This window comes from Triplophysa rosa, linkage group LG12 (assembly GCF_024868665.1).
Source record: "Triplophysa rosa linkage group LG12, Trosa_1v2, whole genome shotgun sequence".
Taxonomy (NCBI): domain Eukaryota; kingdom Metazoa; phylum Chordata; class Actinopteri; order Cypriniformes; family Nemacheilidae; genus Triplophysa; species Triplophysa rosa.
Window position 1 is genome coordinate 19,741,956 of NC_079901.1, and position 23,503 is coordinate 19,765,458.

Consider the following 23,503-nt stretch of genomic DNA (forward strand, 5'->3'; position numbering starts at 1 on the left):
CAATAAGCACTTAACTATCTCTAGAGCACTGGAGCCCTCGCTCACTAGCTCACTCCACAGAAGACTTGTGTGTAAGTGCAAGGTCAAAAAATAATGAATGACAATGACCACACAGCAGTGTCAATGACAACCCCCCATCAATCATTAAAACGTATATTTATTGTGGCGTACAAGTCTATTTACAAATAACTGATACAATAAGTAATTTTTCAACCTGAGACTCAATAGTCTTGCCTCATTATCTATGAAAAACACATTTTCAGTGCGTTGAGACGTAATTTGTACATTTGTATCTGAATGGTCAGGCCACTTATATGTAAAGTTTCTGCGGACAGACAGAAGTATGGGAGTATTTCAGAGGGCTTGTGTTGTACTCAAAGCAGTTCTAAGCCCTGAGAAAACTACAAAAAATGCACCGCACATTGTTAAGTGTGAGATGTTGTTGTACAATTAGTCACTCTGAATGGTAAACAGTTTCATCAGCTTTGGAAATCTGTTGTGCTCGGGGGACGTGCGGAAACAAGTGATAAGCATAAGCTGGTCGTGCCGAAAGTCGCGAGGCTTCCAAATCATCTTTTAGAAGTGTGAGGAAGTGAGTCGTCGAAAGGAGTCGCAAAGCGTGCCAGTGATAATGAGGAGAATGAGAGCGAGAGAGACTGATGTCCAAGGGCGATTCTGAAATTTCAGTGTAAGGGGTTCTCAGTCGACTATCAATCCTGTGATCTGGAGAAATATGTCTTGTTTGATTTTGGTTATCAATTGGCTTTGTGTAAACTATATTTTTGTGCAAATTAGATGGTTGTAACTGAACAGCTAATGACGTTATCTAATGACACTATAACGGCCCTTTTAAGCACTCCTTTTGTCTCTCAAAGTTATTTTTATCAAAAGCAATAAACTCAAAAGCATTGCATTGTATTGCAGAGGCTGCCCACTTTGAACTCCCCCATATCTTGTAATTAAGCTTAAGACTTAATTGTTCTTCAAATATTTACTTGACAAACAGACCTGAGAAAAGAAAGAAAGAAAGAAAGAAAGAAAGAAAGAAAGAAAGAAAGAAAGAAAGAAAGAAAGAAAGAAAGAAAGAAAGAAAGAAAGAAAGAAAGAAAGAGGATGACCACCAGATCTAGGATCACTTATGGTGAAACCCAAAATGTGTAGAGCATTACAGTCATCCCCAGGTGCCAATAAATACAGAGCACTAAACCGAGCGGTCTAATCTCTACAGGAAAAGTTTGTCCAGAACATGAAAAGAACAGCTCCCACAAGAAACCAACACCGCACATTGAAAACTAGTCCAGAGACAATTACCAGGCGGTCCGAGAGGAAAGATCAGGACTTTTCGCCATGTGTGAGATTGCAGCGCAACCTGTGAAAACTCCACCATGATAAATCCCCCATAATCCCACAGCAAACCGATGTCAAAGCTCGAAAGGGAATCAGGGCACATCTGTTCTTTATTACTTTTCCAATACTTCAAACCCCCGTAACTGAGAGTGGATCTCAAATCAACACCAATGAAATTCATCTTTATAGCAAGAGCAGAAACAACTTTGTGTGATTTAAACTGAGTGTGATCGCCTTCCTAAAATCATTAATGCATTTATCCATTCTAAATGGAATAAAGGGGAAGTTTTACCTAAAAATGTAAATTCTTTCATCATTTACTCACTCTCATGTCACATCAAATGACTTTCTTCTGCAGAAAATATCTTTTCTGTGCGCCCAAGGGAGGAGTCATACAGAGTTGAGAAGTCAAACTGCAGAAGAGATGTGAGATCGCGATTTTTTTCAACGTTATGTAGATGCAAATATCTCTTTTGTCACAGGAAAACAACTACATTGCAAGAAAAACTTCAATTTACAAAGTTGCCAAAAGATTCCCAATGTTGCCGATATGTTTGTATGTTAATCTCATAAACCTACCATAGTGTTTTTATAGTGAGTGGCTATCCTAAAACCATAAGCGAATAATGAGTGACAGCATGATTCACCTGCTTCAGGCAATAAACAACAAAATGATGGAAACCGGAAGAAAAACAGCAGGGTTTCCCAAACATCTGAGCACGTTAACTGCATCTCCCGGAGAGAAAACAGCTGGGAAACCCTATTCTTTGTCTTCAAGCGTCTATCATCCCAGTGATAAGTTCCCACTTTCCCCCAGTCTATCCCCTTCAAAAGAAAGCAAATTATAAAAAACGAATCTGTACCTTATGGCAGGTAAACAGTGAAGAGAACACGGTTCATCCATGTGGAACATCTTGTTTGCTTGGTGTCTAATAATCAGCAGCACTATCTAATGAAATAGGTCACAGTAACATGTCTCCCTGTGTGGTTTCACTGGAGAGATCTTGCGGAGAAACATAGAGAACACCAACAAAAATAAAAAACAAGACGCATACTGTGGTTTACGTGCCATACCAGAAGAATCTAGCGCTTCTGTAAGGAATAACTGCAGGACAGAAAGAGAATAAAAAAGTCTTTCCGTTAACTTTTCTGTTTCCTGCTGTATACAGCACACATCTACAAAATATTTTTCTTCTATCAGCAGACTACATCTTTTATTTTTTACAAATTGATGACATCACCTCCTGCCCTAAAACAGACACTTCTCCAGGTAGCTGTAGAGGGAAAAGATACAGAGGACATCTCCCCTGGGACAGCCATTTCACAGACTGGTCTGGTGATAAAAAAATGTCTTCTTACAACTGGGGCAAAATTGCTCTCCAGCTTGCAATAAGGCATGATGTGCTTGGCTTGGGTTCTCTTGGTTTGTATTTTTCCTCTTTTTCTACAGTTTTCATGTGTGCTCTCAATCGTTTCTGCCCTATCTTCTAGTCTCAGAGGCTGCTAGAAAATCGAGAGAGCAGAAAAAAGAAAGATGGAAAAAGCAACATGCACACACTGAAACATAAGCACACAAACGGAAAACTCCAAAAATTCAATGCAGACAAAATAATGGTAAAGATCAAATTAAACCCCAAAACTTTGCGAAGACAAGAACAATATTAGGCCGTGTTCACACTTAACTTCTTTTTTGGTTAGAAATAGCAGCCGAACGCCATGACTTCGGAGGCAGCATCTGTGCACGAAGGCAGCCCAGAGAAACAGATAGGCAGCGTAACGGAAGTCTATTTGAATTATAAACAGTGAGCGTCTTTGCAATAATTAATCACATATTTAAACACTACAAACTAATTTCTCGATAGAAATGCAATCAGAAGTTGTTGAAAGTGAAAATTAAACTTACATTTATACAAAACTATGCTCCAACAGACGTTTCGGCTGCCATTTTATTTTTTCAAGCTTGAGCCTTCTCGACCAATCACGTTCCTCGCATGTTGTTATGGAAACGACAGGTCTCTGTCATTGGTTAGCTGTGAAAAAGGAGCTTGATGTAGGGCGTTTTTTTCCAACTTTTTTCAACCTCAAAAGGCGCTCTGAGCTGCAGAAAAAGACGCCGCCACTGGCGTTTAACGAAGCGCTCAGGACGTATTTTGAAAACACGGTTTACTCCATAGGATTATAATGTAAAACAAATGCTAGCAGCTTCAAAAAAGAAGTCAAGTCTGAACACGGCCTTAGTAATGTTTTTAAAGCATATCTAACAGATCACTAAGAGTTTTAAATGTGTTAAGATGCTCTTGAGAGTACAGCAGAATTACTTTCACATATCTTCATCTAGTTTATTTCTGGTCGTAGTTGAATAAGGAGAAACAGTTTTATATATTTTGTTACTAGCAACCTGCGGTGGTGTAGTACAATTCTCTCATTACTGTCCCTGCAGAACAACAACAATCCTCAGTAAAACTGCATTGCAAATCAGACCTAATGTTTCTCAAAAGCAGTAAAGGAAATGTTTATTAACTGCCTGTGTAGCAAGGGCAGCAAGGATCACATCTAAGCATTAAAACTCCATTCTGGGTACGGCAAATCCACCTGATTTTAGTGTGTGTGTCGAGTAATTATAAGAAACCAAAACAAAAGTGTTACTCAAAAGCTAGTAAGATAGTGTTCGCATAATAACACTTTTGTTGAGTCAAGCAGTTAATGTCACAAAGCGAAGGTTATACTCACACTGATCCTTCCTCTGTACAATGATATCATTTGAAAAGATTATGAATTTTAGGTGTGAATCTTAAGAAGATTTTTTATACTGTACCTTTCCAATAGACCTGGGGAAGGGAGCTCGCTGGTTCTCCGGGACAAACATAGGTGGAACCAACAGGGATCTCTTTGACCTATACGGCATCAAGTCTGAGAGCCCAAGAATCTCCTAAAACACACACAAGACAAAAAAAGAAATTAGTCAAATCAAACCAATATTTCATGTTTATTTTTTAGGCAAAATACAGTAAATTGAATAATGTGAAACAAAAAGGTCCAATGTGTAATTTTTTCTATCTGATCTATTGACAGAAATGCAATAGGCCATTAATATACATAACTTTGTGTTCAGAGGTGTATAAAGACCTTACATAATGAAGCTTTATGTTGTTATTACCTTAGAATGAGCTATTTCTATCTACATACACCGCGGGTCTCTTTGCATTGAATTCGCCATGTTGTTTCTACAGTAGCCCTAAACGGACAAATTGCTCTACAGACACGCTTCATAAACACGTTATCTCTTCCGGCAAAAAATTGAAAACGTGATGACATCTTAGTCCTGTGTCAGCCACCGTAGTGCTTTAAAAAGGCAGGGGGGTGGAGTGAGCCATTAGTTGCAATTGGCAACCTCTCCACTAGATGCCACTGAATTTCATACACTGGACCTTTAAATTAAAACAGGTGTTTATTTGGAGACAATTAACAAATGAAGATCTAAAGATCTTGTCTTCTGAACACAGTAAAGAGTCTAAATCTAAATATCAAACATTTATAAAAGCACCAAATGTGTTTTTCTGCAGGTGCAAGCTTGCGGCTAAAGTTTATTAGCATTCCAATTCAATAACCCTGCTAATCAGCCTCTCTCATGTTCTTCGCTTTGATCTGTTTTTTCTTGCTATTCTGTTCTTTTTCTTTATACTTTGTCAACGCTGCTGCAATCGGCGCCCATACGGGCAATTAGATGGCAGCACAAATTATATTTGTCATTCAGTATTGACAGCATGGTGAAACAGAATATATTAGCACAGTGGCAACCCACTGCTCCTGAAAGCCATGTGGCATGAGCAAGTGTTCCTCTAATGCCTTTGGGTGATCTTACATTACATTTAATTTATGCATTTGGCAGACACATTCATCCAAAGCGACTTACAGTGCATCCAAGCAACACATTTTATACATTCCATTGATATTGAACCCCTGACCATGGCGTCGTTAGCGCCATGCTCAACCAGTTGGGCTACACATTCTCCCTCTCTATGAAACACACATACAGTAGCAGCGTTTATCCGTCGTGATCAGACATACTTTCATATTTCAAAGCTTCGGTATCATAGAATGACTGTACCATGACTGCAGATAAAAATGTGGAAATCTGAACCTAAAAGGCCCATCCTCATTTGCCCGCACAGTACAATCTATTTGTAAAATAAATTCAACACATCAGCATCCCTTGAGACAGCGTTGGATAATAATGTGAGGAAGATGCGTCTTGGACATCATTCAGACTCGTACTGAGATTGATGAGTGAAGTTTGCATGCTCATGGCATCTTTCTTTGCAAAAAAATTGTATCATTAACCCACACGGTCACGACGGTATTTCATTATTTTTTTAATCAAGCTCCTGTTGTTTTTATGTCATTAGCACATATACAGTGTTGTTTGTCTCCAAAAGACGCTTTTATCGTGGAAATTACTTTTGCCATCCTGCTGTCTTGAGCAACAGAAATGTTTTTAAACACAAAGATGAATTCCATTAACAGAGCAACTGTGGTATTATTAGTCCTGATGTGGTTTATTGTAAACAGAGACAAAAGATGCAATCCTGATATCTCTGTTTATTCTGACAAGGTTTAGAGTTCTTTTTTAAACATAACCGACTGACTTGAAGATGAGGACACGGTGCATTATGACGACAGCCCGCAGGTCCACAGCATGCATCTGAACTCATTACAATAGTGAATCTATTTCAGCTGCATTACAAGAAAAAAGCTGGAGTGAGAAAAATTGTGAAAACAGCAGGTACGTAGCACACAGTACATTTTAATAGTTTTGTTTCAATGTTAATTTTCAAAAGTGTTAGTTTTAGCTGTGTTTTGTTTCATCTGCCTGCTTTGATTTAGCTGTTTTCAGCCCTGAACACACAGACTCCATCCAAACCCGCAGAGCAAGTACACCACAGTCAGGGAGCATTGACAGGCTATTTATTGTCTCCTACTCAAATGCCATTGTTTGCCGGGAGGGTGAGAGTTGGGGTGGTGGTCACAGACTTTTTCTTCTATTTGCATCGGAAGCATAGTGCGTTCCGTCCTTGCTGGATGTCTTTGGTCAGGTAGCGTAGCGGCCAGACATTGGAGTTGGCAGAGTGATGGTGGAATGTGAGAGGCTGTGCAGAGCTGCTGGAGCCCACAGGCTGTCAGGATGACAGAGTGTACAAAGGTGGAATGGCAGGGATGGAATGAAGCCATTTGTTTGCAGTGTTTCAACATAGCACTCATGGCCGGGCGATGCTGTGCAGCGTCACACAGTGCTGAGGGCAAAACCAACAAAAATAGTGCGGTATGTAATAGGGATGCACGGTGTTCTGGTGCTATGGTAGCATCGCGGGTGCTAAAGCTTCAAAATGCCAGCGATGCCGCTCTATTTTTTTAAACGGCAGTATTGTACACTACCGGTCAATAGCTTTGGGACACTTGAGTGAAATGTTTTTCATTATTAACATTTTTGGCATGCTTAAATGTCTGAAATTCGTTTAGTAGACAAAAAGATAATTTTGCAAACCTACATGTTTTCCCATGATTTTTTATTTAATGTTTTTGAAATGGATGACTTTGACTGAATAATGAAGAAAGAACAGCCAATAAGAGCACAGAATAGATGGGACCTCCTTTAAAACGGTTTAAAAAGCAATTTAGAAGAAGCTGCTTGATAAAAAAGACTGAAAGTCAAAAAGTGACTGAAGATGATCAAATATAACGTTTTTTTATTTTTTAGTCACAACATAATTCCCATAGTTCCCTTTGTTTTATTTCATAATTTGGATGAGTTTATTATTTTTGAGTGAGTAAGTGTCCCAAAACTTTTGACCGGTAGTGTATATAAATCATATTATATATTTCAAGTGACTGATATGGAGCTGTGTTGGTATGCCGAGTTCCACTGATGAGCTGAAGGACACACAGCCACTAAGCAATCTCTGCAAGTTACTCTGGTGTGAAAGTTTGATCCTTATGCCAATATAGCGTGGCTGTAAATATATAGTCACTGCCATATACAATTACTCAAACCATGATAGTCTTACATGCTTCTGAGGCTGCTTATTGTAGCATTAAACACTGCCTTTTGCGTTTCAGATACAAGGTTATTATTGGCATTTAGATCAAACTTTCACACCACAGTGACCTGGAGAGATTGCTAAGCTTCTATGTGTCCTCCAGCTCATCAGCGGAACCCCGTAAGCCGCGACAGCTCCATATCAGCCCCGATCAGTGGAGGTTCACCTTGGATATCTCCGCATCCAAGAGAATTATGCAATATATCCTCCCATCATAAGAGTTCATGTTATTCTCATTCACTACATAAAGGGTATGAGTGACAAATCGACGTGCATTAAAGTGAAGATGAAATGCCTCCGTCACCACACCGAATGAGCGATGGAACTCGAAGAACCTTCTCTGTTTGAAAAATCAAGGTCTGCGCTGAGGTTATTGATGAACTCCTTCGCTACTCTTCCCAGCCGTATTCTCAAGGACAGAAGGGCGTCATGCACTGTTCTGAGATCAGAGTGAAAGGCCCTTGTCTCAGCCTTCCCTGGCGATGATGAACGCTGCTGGCTTGAGCGTGCTGACGTCCTGAAAAGAAGATAGTCATGAATCTTTAATGTTTCCTGTTCATAAATTACAGAGGTACAATCATCCCTGCCTTCAGCTTTCTCCTCTCCGTAAGAGAGTTTGAGCTCTCATTAATAACTGATACAGGGTGGCTTAAAGAATCCCAGTCGTGGAGTGCATTAATGCACGGCTGAGACGCATTGAGGATTACACAGCTCGGTTATTTAGCCCAAAAAATATGGTGCTTTAGGAAGCTTAAATCAGGAGTTTTAGTGTGCCCGTGTCCTTTAATACCACTGATTTCTTCGAAGTGTAACTATTACGACAAACTGTCGAGGAACACTTAACACTTAAACGACGTTTGCCTCAATTCATCCATTTGTCACACCATATCATTATAAATAAAGCTAAACATCTCCAGTGTTGTTACTAGACAATCTTGCGACTATCTGTGGAAAAATGCCAACATAAACCTCGGTTACCTTTTCCTTAGTCATCAAAACTCATTAAATAAGACTCAAGAGTGGGCAGAGGGACCACGTCCTTGTCAATTCTGCCATTCTGCTACTGACTGCTATATCGAGCTGTATCATTACTCATGTCCGACATTCATTTATCCAGACAGAGAGATGAGTCTGAGCGCCAGACAGAATCATAGGGGTTTGCATTGCAGATTGTCTGCCTGAAGTGATTCATCACAACAGTTTTTGTTCCTGTGTAACTCTTATAGCAACAAGCGGGGCAGCATCAAAGCTGGTTGGATAGATGTTGTGCTTTAAAGGCTGAACCTTGATGCAAGCTTACCGTTGTTCCCAACACTGACTTTTCATATAACTTTTGTTTATTTTCAGGCCAAAAGCTACAGCATATTTTTGTTTAATTGTTGGTTTAAAAATCAACACATTAAAACCCGTGGTGACAAGTTAATTTAACTGTTTTACCCACTTTGAATTACTGATGAAAAAACAAGTGAAGAGTTTGGTTGAAAAATGAGATAACTTCGTTTTTAAAAATGTTAAAAAATCATGTTTTTTATTGTGCATTCCAATTAATATCAATCAAACTGCAGTTGGTTTCTTTTGATTTAAGCCACAATAACTAAAAAGATACAGCTAACTAACACAATAAAAAACAATGAAAACATGATAACATAATAAAAAACATGATTTTATCTTGTTATCTCCTTTTGGAACCAAACTCTTCAAGTTTTTACTCAGACAAACTGAGCTAATCGTAGAAAAATGATAAAGGGGGGATGCAACGGTCTTTCATGCATTCTGACCTATTTACAATGTAAAACATGCAGGCTTCTCTTGCTTACCATGGTCAACTTGTCAAAAAACGGGTTGGACGTATGACGCAGTATCTCTGTGCTTGATACACTCCCAAAGCACTCCAACTTGTTTCTGAAAGTATTTTATAAGTCTGGATCCCTGTTTCATAACAGGAATCCTATTCCTTTATTGGGCAATTCTCCCGGAAAAGCACAGCAAGGCAAAAGAAAGAGCCTGCCCACGCGCCAACCAACGAGCGAGACCCGCTTACCATCAAGATTGTCTGCGCTGTGTCAAAATTGGCTGCACTGTGGGCCTGCACCTGCAGCTCGTTACTCTTGCCATAGTGAAGTTTAGGTGTGTCTGTTTGTTCACGTCATTTCAGTGATGGATGTTATATAAATGGTGGATATAACGCTGGATTTGCAGACCGCTTGAAACTGATAGATGATCGTCCCAGCGCTAAAAGATGTCGGACGTGTCCTTTAAGATTAAATTATGCATGTAACATTTTGAAAAATAATAAAAAGTACTTCTGGACCAGCGTTTACATCTTGCAAAGTGTTCTATAGCGGAAAAAGAACCTTTGCCTCAAAAGGCTATTTGGAGAACCAAAACTGGTTCTTCTATGTCATCACTGTGAAGAACACTTTTCGAACCTTTATTTTATAAAAGAGTATCCATCACTATAACTTGCACTGAAAACACTAAAAAGCTCCACAAACACCTTATGGCAATAAAAACAAGACAGATTTCCAACTTGTAACCTTGTGACCAGGTCAAACTGACATCCCATTTACTAGAGAAGCAAATAAATGAAAAATGAGTTGGGTGGTGAGAACCCAATACATCATCGATCCTTCAATCATCCACTTTTACAGTATGATGACAGGTAGAAAAATACGAAATGTCAAAGCATTATAAATCACACCATTTGCTTGCATTCCATCCAGTGCTTCCGAAGTGATTTCTGTCTCATTCCACACAATGAAATACCATGAGGGGAAAACAAATCATGAAATTAATTCATATATTGATCCTCAGTCAAATCTGGAATGATCGCTTGAATTCGCAGTTTTCTCGTAATGCCTTCCATTTCACCCCGGCTGTGCTTCTATGGCAACTAGAATTACAGCGCGTCAGCCTCTGGGGAAGATAAAGCCTTTTCCATTTCCACTCACACTTATCAATAATCAAAATCCAATAAAATGGGCATTAAGTCAAATACTGCATCAATAAGCAGCCGCTTCCCTTTGGCAGGTGACGCAAGGTTTTCTGCCGGGAACAAACCAGCCGGGTTTATTTTTGAGGGCTTCGTCTGACTCTGATTACAGGATATATGATCCATAATGACCCCGCTTCCAGCCTCTTTCCTCGCCACTGTTCTCTCCGGGCTCTCTCGTGTACGATCACTTCACACAGGCTATACATTTCATCTGAGAGTATAATTCACAGTTTGTCTCAAAGAGGTGAGAGCTTGTTGCTTTTCATTCACTGTACTGTAGACAGCACTACAGGCACTATAGTTACGGGGACGGAGTTAGTGATCCTATGAGTATTCTGTGAACGCTGCATGATTATAAGGATGACACTGATATGAAACGATCAATTATCGAGCACCAAGTGTATACTGAATAATATGGCTGCCCTACTAACAGAACCATTCGGACCTCTATCATAGACGCTCATCTGAAGTACCTACAACAGTGACTGAGTACCTGATTCAACTCTTCAGAACTGTCAATCCATTTATCCACAGATAACGACTGGAGAGGCAGTGAAGCATTCAATGATGAACAAATGAAATAGGGGTTTTAAATTAAAAACGAAAGACAAATAAAATGTGTATGACACTGGGTCAGTTAAATTATCTTTTTTTTTTTATTTGCTGACTTGCAAAATGATATTGAAGACTTTATATATAGGAAACCCCATTCAATTTTGTTTCAATAGAAATAACTTTTGCAAATTCTTGCCACAGAGTGACTACACTGAAGATTATAAAATATAACACAGTTCTGATTTACATTGGATATTCTGTAGTCACATTATAATTACCACAGTTCAATCCATAAATTTGATAAGTTCTAAAATGTGAAATGTTACCTTGAATGCACTGCAAGCAGGGCTGGGAAGGTTACTTTTAAAATGTATTTCACTACAGATTACAAAATACATGCTTTAAAAAGTAATTTGTAACGTATTTCTTTAGATTACACAAGTTCTGTAACTTAATCTAAATACTTTAGAATACTTTGGAATACTGATAAGGTACGTAACACTATGAGGGGCCGTACAAGCCAAAATTCATTCTAGTCTTCTCACACGCTCACATTCTCCTTTCGCATTTTTCCTCTCACACTCACACATTTTAACGCTCACATTTATACATTTTTCCTCAATCACACTCACATTTTCCTTTCGCGCACATACATATCTACTCTCACACATTTTAATGCTCACATTCATACATTTTTCCTCTTGTGCTCACACATTCTAACGCGCACATTCTAACATTTTTCTCTTATATTCGTATATTTTTACGCACACATTTATACATTTTGCTCTTATGTAAACGTAGTCAAAGTATACATTTATTAGTAAAAATTATAAATGTATGTAAGAAGAAAATATATGTATAAATGTGAACATTAAAATGTGTGAGTGTGAGAGTAGAAATGTATGTGTGCGAAAGGAGAATGCGAGTGTGTGAGAGGAAAAATGTATGTGTACGAAAGGAGAATGTGAGTGTGTGAGAAGACTAGAATGAATTTTGGCTTGTACGGCCCCTAATATAATGCAAAGGGAAGACACAACCAGAGGACATTTTATTTTAAACAACATTAGTTTTCCACAATATATATTAAAAGCAAAAAAGCAGACAATATTAGAAAAAAGAAAAGGAAAATGCTGATGCTCAAAGTGCTGGGGTGTGTAAACTTTTTTGAATTGGAGGCAAAATGTACTTATTTTGTCTTCTGGGAAACATGCTTAATGTGAAGGGAAGAACTAAATGAAAAAAATATTATCTATAAACAAAATAAAAAATCTTTACATATCATACTGTTTAAACATTTCACCCCCTTCTCTGAATGCATTGTGTTTCATGGAAACTTGCTTCCATCACTAAATAAAAAAATAAATTTCAGAATTTTTCAGAATTGCGAGACTTAAACTCGCAGTTGCAAGTTATGAAATCAGAATTGCATGAAGAAATCAGAATTGCGAGATCTCTCAATTTTGACATTTGTATAGTAAGTTTATTTCATGCAATTCTGAATTTATAACTTTATAACAATTCAGATTTTTTTCTCAAGCTCGCAATTCTGAGAAAAAAGTCATTGTTTTTTCTCTCATTGAACTGACAGATGCAATTGTGAGTGTATATCTCTCACAATTCTAAGAAAATAAATCAGATTTGTGAGTTATAAACTCGCAATTGTGAGAAAACGTCAGAACTGCGAGATAAAAGAACTCTGAGATAAAAAGTCGCAATTCCCTAAGCAAATTAAAACTAAGTTACATGTATTTCGTTACTCCCCAGCCCTGACTGCAAGTCACTTTGGATAAAGGATGTGCTAAATGCTAAAATGTAAGTATAAAATGCTAATATAATAATTTCCAGTTGTTCTACAAGTCAATGAGTACGTCTGCAAATACAACTGAATAAACCAGTTGAATTAAAACAAAACTGCCATGTTTCCTCCAAAAAACAATTAAATGGGCCAAAAGTGCCCTCATTGTGAGCTCCCTGTTTTCAATCTAAAATTTGATTTTGTTCACAATATTTAGTTTTATTCACTTTATCTAGTAAAGGATTAGAATCTCTGCAGACATGTGACAGTATCTGGACTCACCGTCTCATAGGTAAGTCCATCGCCCCTTAATAAAAAAGTGAATTTCCTCCATGATATATATGCCAGTCCCCACACAGACATCATGACAGGTCAAGACAGGTAATCATTTTCTTTTTTGGTGGGGGGTAATTTCTAGAATGACCAGGAGACTGTCAATATGACAGCAGTGAAGACACACTATGACTGACACGGTCCAATTTTAAAAGAGAATTACGGGTGTGCAGACAAGCACAAGAACACCGTTTGAAATCACACAAAGATGACAAGATTGAAGGCTTCATGACTTTTAACAAAACCACTGACAAAAAAACACAAAGTCAACACAAAGAAACACTTACCCTGAGCGTCTGAGGAGATCTAGGTGGTGCTCCCCTAATGGTCACCTGCGCCATATCGTCAGCGTGTTTGTTGACACCATGGATGAACATGACATCTCCGCTGTCAATCACGTCTCTTCTAGGGACCAGGTTCAGGTTCTCATCTAATAGGAAGTCTGGGTTTGACACTTCAAACTCCACACCTTCATTTTCCGCACAGTCGTCGAACAACACTGTGAAAACAAACACGGAGAGAAAACATTTTCTGATGAAAAAGCAAATCTAAAACTTGAAGTATAGCGTTATCTTGTTGTCATGACGTGATTCATGAAAAACATTTTGTCAGCAACACATCAATTCCAAATACTGCATTCTATCACAGACTTTTCCATTCCCTGTTGATTTTATATTATTCTTTAAAAGTAAAAATGGAAATTTTTCCCTATCTAGATCTCAGAGAAAGGATTTCTTTAAGGATAATATATAAAAAATGTACTTTCTTGTCTGTGTAAAAGCAGAGTGTGCATGAGAAGGTGACTGCACCTCATAAATCTGGCCATCAGGGTGTTCAAAGGAAATAAACAACATCCTCTGACCAATAAATCATATTTATTTACATTAAATAGAAAATCTTAACCCTCGCAATATCGACCCCAACACACCACACATCAGGTCTGAAAGATAAAGATACCACCACACCGGCTCAGTTTATCCCCTCTGATAATGTCCGTCTCAGACTTATCTCAATGGCCCATACCTCGATATTGCTCCTTCGTCCTCTATGACATATTCCTGCTAACATTTCCATTCCCCGTTCATCTTCTGCTCATCCATAACTCTTGTTCCCCATCCCATTTTCTATCTTCACTACCCTCTATGATGTTCTAAGTTACATTCGAGTAACACAAGGTGACCTGCAACGGGCCGATTGGGAAGGTATACACACAAGTTACAACACATGTGAACAGTGGACACAGAACTCTTGTCTTAAAAGCCCTAAAAGCAGAAGTGAGGAGTGCAACTGGCTACGACCCTCCCTAAATGAACCATTTAAATGCATTTGATGAAGATTTAATTTGAGCACGCGAGTCGGAACGGTGCCAATAGGATTCTTAATGACATTCTTTTGCGTTTATTCAGAAATCACATTTCTGTTACAAAAGACTAATGTGCCCATGATAGATCCAGAAACAGAGGTGTTGAGCATGACACGACAGTAATGAATGTTTCTGTAATCAATTACTTTAATTGCTTAGCACCCTAGATATCATACGAGCTATACGCTCTAAAAATACTTTCTTTAAGAACCATGCTGGTTGTTCCGATAAAAAAACACATAAATACACAATATAACTCGGGAGGTAAGACCCGAAAAACATCATGGTTAAATTGAACTACCTGAGTAAATTATGTTTGCGGTTGTTTTCACTAAAGTACATCATAAGTAAAATAACATGACAATGTATCCACACTGCATACCATACTACTTTAACATTTAAGAGAGATACTTCATTTAATTCAAGTAGTGATTTCGAATGCAGGGCATGCCTTTTTTTCACTTAAACATTCACGGCCATGCAGCACAGGACAGGTCAAACGAGGACTCCGCTGATGCTAAAAAGAGTTAGCTCAGTATGACTACAGAGTTCATCACATATCTGCTCAGATAACTGAATTAAAGTCGAATGAGCGATGTGACACCTTATCGCTAACAACCCACAATCACAGGTGATGAAACTGCAGGTAATCAAATCAATAGTCACTTTATTGCCCGGGGAAGCACCCCTTTCCATCACACAACTTCGCTTATTGGAGAAGAGAAGGACAGGCACTCTAAACTAAGTTTTCTTTTGTGTGTGATTTTGTAAGGTGTACGAACTTCAGATAGCCACATATATAAGAAAAAGGACTTTGAAGATTCTAGTGGTCAGTCTTCTGTAGACCCTTATGAAAAGGAACCATCAATGTATTATTGTAAAAGTGGTTGTATTTGTTAACATTAGTATGACATTAACTAACATGAACTAACGATGAGTAATATAGTTTTTCAGCATGATTTATTCTATGTTATTGTTAGTAAAAGGAATAGTTCGCCTTCTAAATGAAAATTCTGCCATCATTTACTCAACCCGTTGTCGTTTTAAACCTGTGTGATTTTCTTTCTGTAAAACACAAAAGATATTTTGAAAATTGTTGGTAACCAAAAAACGTTGGTCACCGTTGACTTATATACAGAGGTGGACGAAGTACACAACTTCCTTACTTGAGTGAAAGTACAGATACTACTGGTCAAATATCACTCCACTACAAGTAAAAGTTGTAAAGACAGATTCTTACATAAGTAAAAGTACAGAAGTACGTGCTTTTAAAAGTACTCAAGTATTAAAAGTACATTTCCTTTATGTCAGTTGTGCATTGTTTTATTGTCGTATACCTTATGCCTCTGAAGCAACCTACTGAATACACAGAGTAGCTCACAGTATCAGTGGTATTAAAGGATTAGTTCACTTCAAAATTTGCCCCCATTGACTTTCCATAGTAGTTTTTATTCCTACTATGGAAAGTCAATGGGGGAAAATTTTGTAGTGAGCAACTCCTTTAAGAGCTTTATATGTTTAGCACATATATGTTTAGTTTAGATATAATCCTGTATGATCATTTAGCCTAATTATCCTCATTAGCCCCCTAGGCCTATATGTATTTATGAGCAGTGTTCTTTTATTTTGTATATTCCCTTTACCAGTTTTAGCAGCAATTTACCAGTATGTAGTAAGGTTCTTGTAAATAGTAAAGTGTAGAAGCCATGTGTTTGTTGGATTTATTACCATTTGTATTACCATAATTTAACTACAAACATAAACGATAGCTAGTATAATGAAACTATGGTATTTTTAGTTGGTGTGGTTTTACTAAAGATTATTAATTGGAGTATGGTTCCTATATATAGAAAATGGTAAATTTGTAGATACTGTGGTTTTACTGCAAATACCATCCCTGCTGAAAAAAAACAGTGAATTTTTAATTAGAATGAGATTTTTTAATTAAATTCCTGGTTGTAGTATGTTTTGGGTTTTATTCCAATAGGATTTACCATCCCATCAATAGAATCCATCACATACAAGTAGACAACAAGTATCCATAGTACAATTCCCATTATAACCATTAAATCCATTACATTTTATGTTGTATTTTGGGCAGGGTTCTATAGTTTTTATTTCAACAGGAATACTTCAACTATAGTTACTTCAGTAAAAACATCATTCATTTTCCAAATCGCTTTAAATGATAAAGCAGCAGATCAGAAGTTAACACGCACGCGTAGCTCAAGGTGTATGTGATGCTTATTTACCGTTTAGCCGTTATGCCGATCATTTACATGACAATGTTTCTACGATCTTTGACAGATCGTAACCCACAGATGATTACACCACACTTTAACATGTGCCTTTTTCGTCTTTTATTGTTCTATTTGCCTTTTTAGAGCGCTATGAATGGTGTAGCAGCGCCTACGTTTACATTAGTTTAGCGGGGAAGATCCCAGAGTTGCCAGATTTGCGTTAAAAAAATCTGCCAAATGGCCATTCAAAGCTTGCTGGAAAACCGCGAGTATAGAAAAACTGAAATACTTGGTAACAGTAAAAGGTCCTGGCAGGTCGCAAGCCAGATAAATTGCGCACACAGGAAAACCCGCTGCATAGAAACCATTTTCTACTTTTGGACCTTTTTATAAATGTAGTGGAGTAAAAAGTATGATATTTGTCTTTCAAATGTAGTGAAGTTAAAGTACAAGTACTCAGAAAAAATAATACTCAAGTAAAGTACAGATACTCAAAAAGTGTACTTAAGTACAGTACTCAGGTAAATTTACTTTGTTACTGTCCACCTCTGCTTATATGGACACGAAACCAATGCAAGTCAATAGGGACCAACGGTTTTCTGTTACCAACATTTTTCAAAATATCTAAAGAAAGTCATACAAGTTTGAAATGACATAAGGGTGTGTAAATTATGACAACATTTTATTTTGAAGGTGAACTAGGCCTATTCCTTTATGGTCAATACACTTATTCATGGTAGTTCTTGTTGTACAACTAATGTTAACAGTTACGTTTGATTTAAAAATGCATCAGTAAAAGCTGAAATATTACAACAAATATTGTGGTTAAACTACTTTTTCTGTATTGAGAGAATTTTAAATTTATGGTTCCTCAACGAAAATTATGACTAAATATCGTCGTCAACGAACCTTTATCACGTGACGAAAACGAGACGAGATGCAACGTAAATGCTGGTCATGTGACGATGACTAATTAAATGTATAATGCAATTTTGTTGACGAATAAAAACGAGACTAAATGTGGTTTACAAACAGTGTTGGGTGTAACTAGTTACTAAGTAATTAGTTACTGTAATTTAATTACTTTTCCCTTGAAAAAGTAAAGTAAGGGATTACTCAATTTTTTTCTGTAATTTAATTAGTTACTTCTGATGTAATTAAACTAAATACTTTGTGTAATATGTGTGTGCAATAGTGAAATTGATATCAAAATTCAAAGTCAATCTTTAAAATCCATGCTTTAATGTACAATTCTCACATTTGTAATACTTGTACTACTTTATGTAGTTTTATATCAATTATTTGAATAAATTAAAAGAGCTGTTTCATGTCTATCCTTGAATCATTTCTTAACTAATCAAGGTTGATATAGGATATAGAAAGTAATGAGTAATAAGTAATTAAATACTTTTTGGAGAGAGTAATTTGTAAAGTAATCTAATTACACTACTGAATATGTAATTAGTAACTAGTAATTCATTAATTTTTCAGAGTAACTTCCCCAACACTGTTTAAAAAATAAAAACTATGCTAAAATGTCTCTTCATTTTCATAGACCAAAACGAGACGAGACGAAATGTTATAACATAATATAGAATTGCTTTACTAAAAAAAGACTAAAATACAATTTTCATTGACTAAAACTAGAGTAAATGTCATCAGTTTTCGCCGACTAAAACTAGACGAAAATAGTCATGGATAATTCTGACTAAAATAAGACTAAAATGCTCAGATTTTTAGTCGACTAAACTTGAATAGACTAAAAAGAGTATGAACGTGACTAAAACTAATAAAACCTAAAATGACAGCTTGACACAAAGACTAGACTAAAACTAAAATAGGCCGCCAAAAACAATACTAACCATCACAGCACACGTTCTGCATTTTTACATTTTACCAGGACCACACACACGTCACTTTTCTCTTCTGATGCCACTGTACCAGATTTGTTCTCTCTCTGTTTCTCATAATCACCAACAGAAGTAAGACTCCCTCTCTCTCCAGCCGCTGAGAGCACACTGTACACTCTGACTTCATCTCTCGCACACTGAATGTGATGCGGATTGGGTTCAGTCACTGTAAGAGGTAGACGGAGGGTCTTAATGAGCTCCTGTGTTCGTGTGTGTGTCTCTCCGGACCCCAGAGACATTGTTGTGTCTGAGATGTGCTCTTGTACCTCGGCTGTAATGAGTCCAGACTGTCTGTCAAACTAGCGAGCGGTCACCGCTGATGTTAGCATCAACAGCAGCACTTCTGAGCTCAGAGGAACATATGTGCGCTCTAATTATCCTCTCCCACATTGTTTCTCTCAGAGCATGCATTTCGTTTTGTTTCGTCCTTGTGTTTTTCTCGAAGCTTTTTACACGTCCGGCTTTTGACAATATCTCTTGATGCTTCCTCTCGTTCGGTTCCCTCAGTGTGTCGTACTGTGATTGCTGACGTAACAGTGCTCAGTTATGTCAGGTCAGACAGTTACAAAAGGATTCTGGGAAAAGAGACTCAGTGATGTGAAGTGACAGAAGGTGCATGCATGTTAGACTACACCTGCAGGAGGAAATCATTTACATACAATTATTTATCGATTGACAGCTTGTTTCAATTGTTTCACACACAAATGCAATACAACAGAGACCCATGAGTCAACCCCTTCCATTCCTCTTCAGTTTTGATTTCACGGCACTTCTGTTTATTAGGTGCAGGGGGGGGGGTAACCAGTTAACCCATCAAAATCAATACAAATCAAATCTATTGAAATTTCTCTCCGAGCGCTTAACCTTTTCCACTATGCCGTTAGTCCCTTTATCATCCTCAGCACAAAAGCTTTTAGGGCCATTTTTAACGCATGCACGAGTACACCCCGGCCGCATTGTAGGACGCCCCCGTTCGCCGACGTAATTGAGGACGGCCAGGAAAACAACCATTTGTGTTAACAAATGGCAAAGTCAAAGGCTTACTCTTCGCTGAAAACGAATCAAGCGAAGGAACGGTAAATCTCTGAAGCGCCGCATATCTGATCATTTTCTTTCCATTACACCATTTCAGATTGCTTTCAAAAAGAAGAGGAAGCTCTTTATAGTGTGCTAGCAGCAAGGCAAACACTGTCAGCTGTTTCAAAGGCACGGCTCCGAGTGTTTGATGCTTTTGTGTGTTTGTTGCTGTGGAGGACAGGAGTCTTTTGGAAAGCGTATGGGCTACGGGTCGCTTTGATGTTAGCTGTCAATAGCAGACCCTTTAAAAGAGTGTTATTGAGCCGAAATAGCATCGCGCTACGGGGATTATCTGGCGGGAGCTGTACGGCGAACCTCATCGGAATTCAAATGCGCTCGCACAGACCTACAGATACACAAACGTCATGCGTGTCACATTAATCAATCAATATTAAAGACCACATCTGATCATTGGGAGTGCATTTCTGCACATGTTAAATGCTGTGATAATGGCTGGCAATAAAAATCATTAACAAGGCTGGAAGTTGTGTGCCAAGCTATATAAAGTATTCCATTAAAACAGTAGACAAAGCATGCTAATGGACACCATACCCGACTGCAAAAAGGAGGAAAACGGCACACCACAGCGCCACAAATCTTATGTCTTCCCACCTCGGTAAACAACAGTACTAACTTTTATGAGTGACACATGACGGTATACAATGCATTAAAAACTCACTAAATGTCTATTGTACGGACACAAAACCAATGCAAGTCAATGGGTACCGCCGTTGTTTGGTTACCAGCATTCTTCAAAATATCTTCTTTTGTGTTCTGTGGAAAGTCATACAGGTTTGAAATGACAAGAGGGTAAATGATGACAGAATTTTCAGTTTTGGGTGAACTATCCCTTAAAAATGGAAATTATCGTTAATGCCTCAAAACCAGGTTTAAACCTACAAACTGACTTGCTGATATGAATGTTGTTCCACTATACGTGACCTTTTCAGATTCTCTCTGAAATTTTCCAATGTAACATTTCAAGTCATAATCAAGTCTGTGCTCGACTGCACATCTCATTAATTTCCCCATTCGTGCGATTTTCCTACAGTGCGTCATGTTTGGAGCAAAGTTTTTGCCTGCTCAATAAATGTCAAGCCGGCCTGAGATGAGGTTATATAATGATGCATGCACCTGCTCCTATATGCATCTTCACTGATCCATAAATAGAACCTTACATTACACTACCACAGTATTTAAAGTCTTTTAATCCAGCACTGCTTGTAAAAGCTGCTCTTCATTTGACGGATAAAGGTTTGCCATTAACCAGCTTGTAAGAATAGGAGGATGTTTATGTGCAGTCCAATAAACACAGATTCATTTCAGCAGGGGGCGCCGTCTAGAATGGCATTTTATTCCCGATCAGAGATGAATCACCGGTTTGATTCCACATCTGATCCAAAGCTCCAGCCAATTGCTTCATCTCCCCGTGGCTGGTTCTTCTCCAGCTGTGTTCTGCAGCCAGCTATAAAAGAACTAAAGCCTCCGTGTAACCTCAGCCTTTCATGTTCGAGTTTTCAGATCAATTAAAGGACTGATGTAACATTGATTTCAGATTTCACAAACAGTTTTCTTCTTCATGGGTGGGCTGAAAGTGCACTTTTCATGTACTAACTTTTGACATCTACTGTAAAGTACAAGAAGTGTTTTAGAACAGCAGCAATAAGAAAAGCCAGCTAAAATAGATTTTTTTCCTCAGCAAAGCTTGTTCATTCTTAAACTTTTGTCAGATGCTTTTATCCAAAGCGACTTATATTGCATTCTAGCTATACAACATTTCCTTATTACCACATTTCTTATTCTTAAGGTATGTAACTAGTTTTTAAAATGCAAAATCATTGGTTTTTGCCAATCCCATGTGAAACATAAGACGGTTAGTATAAAGATTTGTAAGTTTACTGTGGTCAATTTCTCACCTTTGACTAGCCTTAGCACTGGTGTTAATTTTAAGTAATAGATTAATATTAATATAACATTTATTATTTATATGTAATACATTTTGTACTAATAATTCTGTATCTTTTCATATGGGATGTTCTGGTGGAATAAATCAATTAATTCAACGGTATTAAAGTTTTAAAAGACAAAACTTGATATTCTTTATACTCCAAAATAGCATCATAGCAGACGCTGATCTGTTGTTTTGTACATGCGCATGTCTCTCTCTCACTCCCCCACACTGCTGATGGTTTGTTCATTGTTTCAGGGCTGTATTTTTCACAACTCTCTCTCATTATGTCCCACTCTCCCCATTTCTTTAGTTTTGTTTTAAAAATGAAATAAATTATTTTCGACCCAGTCTGCTTCTTGAGATTGTTTTAGTTAAAACTAGTTGTGAACAGCACCCATGGAATGAATTTGGCTTCAGTAGTGACACTTCTATAAATGGGAAGAATTTGTACCGTTGTACCTAATGCGTGCAGTTACACAAGTGAGAGTTTTACTGAAAGTTATTTAGTGTGCTAAAACGTTTTGATCGACTTATATTTATAGAGACATCATCGCTTGAATAAAAGCCGTTCTTTCACCGTCCAATGTCCAACCGACCGCATTTTCCCTGCACATGAAAACAGCAGCATCTCCCATCTTTCGCTGCCTTCGAGAGTTATGGACAGGTCAGCTGACTACAAAAATGTCAAATGTAATTGAGGGTCCAGCTCAGTAAACCCACACATTCCACGCTCGCATCCACCTACTCACCTCTTCACGCCGCCGTTCTCAAGGGCCCTCTTAACAAGAGCGATCTGATGCTGCCGAACTGACCGTTCTCATCATCCCGACCTCTTTTTTTCCCTCTCCAAACACCTTACAAGCACCTAGTCTGTATGACTGCAGTGTCTGAGCCGAGCGATTAAATACACCTGGACCAGAAAGACAAACCCACTGAAATTTCTTTAGAATTTAGAATAGAAATTTCTTTACACCCAGGCTTTTCACAGGAACCCATTGACATTCACAGCTGCTGGGATGAAGGGGAGTTCAGTGAAATTGATCTCTCCAGGCTGGTGGGTAATCTCTGAGCGAGAGCCAACCGGATCCGGCTCTGCTTGATGGCTGAACAACCTTGGCCTAAGCCAAGCACTTTGTTCCCCACTGTTCCCCATCTCTATTGGGGGGTATTCAGCCAATTCAGCTGTGCGACCCTTGGACGGTCCTCTGATGTTAAAAGATATCACTAATTTGGTTATTGTGTGAACGAAAGTGCAGAAGAAAGAAGTCATTCAGCTTTGAAACGACAAGAGGCTGAGTAAATGATGACAGAATTGTTATTTTTGGGTGACCTTTCCCTATATTATAAATAGGGCACCCAAAAGTATTTGAATTCAAGAAACATAAAAAAACATACATGCATGTAAATAATAATTTACTTAAATAATACAAAAAAAGGATTCAGGCAGACTGTCAAACTAAGTGAAACTCTGCTTGCTGCACCTGTTTGAACTTACAGACTAACTGACTTCCAAGCAAATTTCTCTTTAAAAATAATAGCCAAAAATATTGTGGACAGTTCGGAGAAGTTCTGGCATAATTTGCTTGATTATGCCACTTGTTGTAATATTTGATTAGCTAATGCAATGACAAATACATGTTCAAATCATAGTTTGGGCTAAACTCTGGAAAATGGATCTCGCGAGCCAGATTTGAGTATTACTGCTTTATTGATACACGTTAAAAGCACCGCAGGGGCATTATTGGGACCTGTTATGTTTCATCTATTAAGTTTTGCTATGTACATGTCTATGTCTTGAATTAAAGTGCGCAGTGAACGCTGTTGCTTTGAAACTCATGCTGG

The 23,503-nt window shown here is 38.0% G+C and overlaps 1 protein-coding gene across 2 annotated transcripts in view; it reads right to left on the reverse strand.

Annotated features, from left to right (window-relative positions):
- The window catches only part of cdh13 (cadherin 13, H-cadherin (heart)), a 275,581-nt gene that overhangs the window by 149,099 nt on the left and 102,979 nt on the right, over nucleotides 1-23,503 (reverse strand). For both annotated transcript variants that reach the window (XM_057348011.1, XM_057348012.1), the window contains exons 3-4: nucleotides 13,408-13,619; nucleotides 4,163-4,276 (exon numbers count right to left, since the gene is read on the reverse strand). In XM_057348011.1, coding sequence (XP_057203994.1) covers nucleotides 4,163-4,276; nucleotides 13,408-13,619 — 326 coding nt within the window. The remainder of the gene's footprint in view (nucleotides 1-4,162; nucleotides 4,277-13,407; nucleotides 13,620-23,503) is intronic.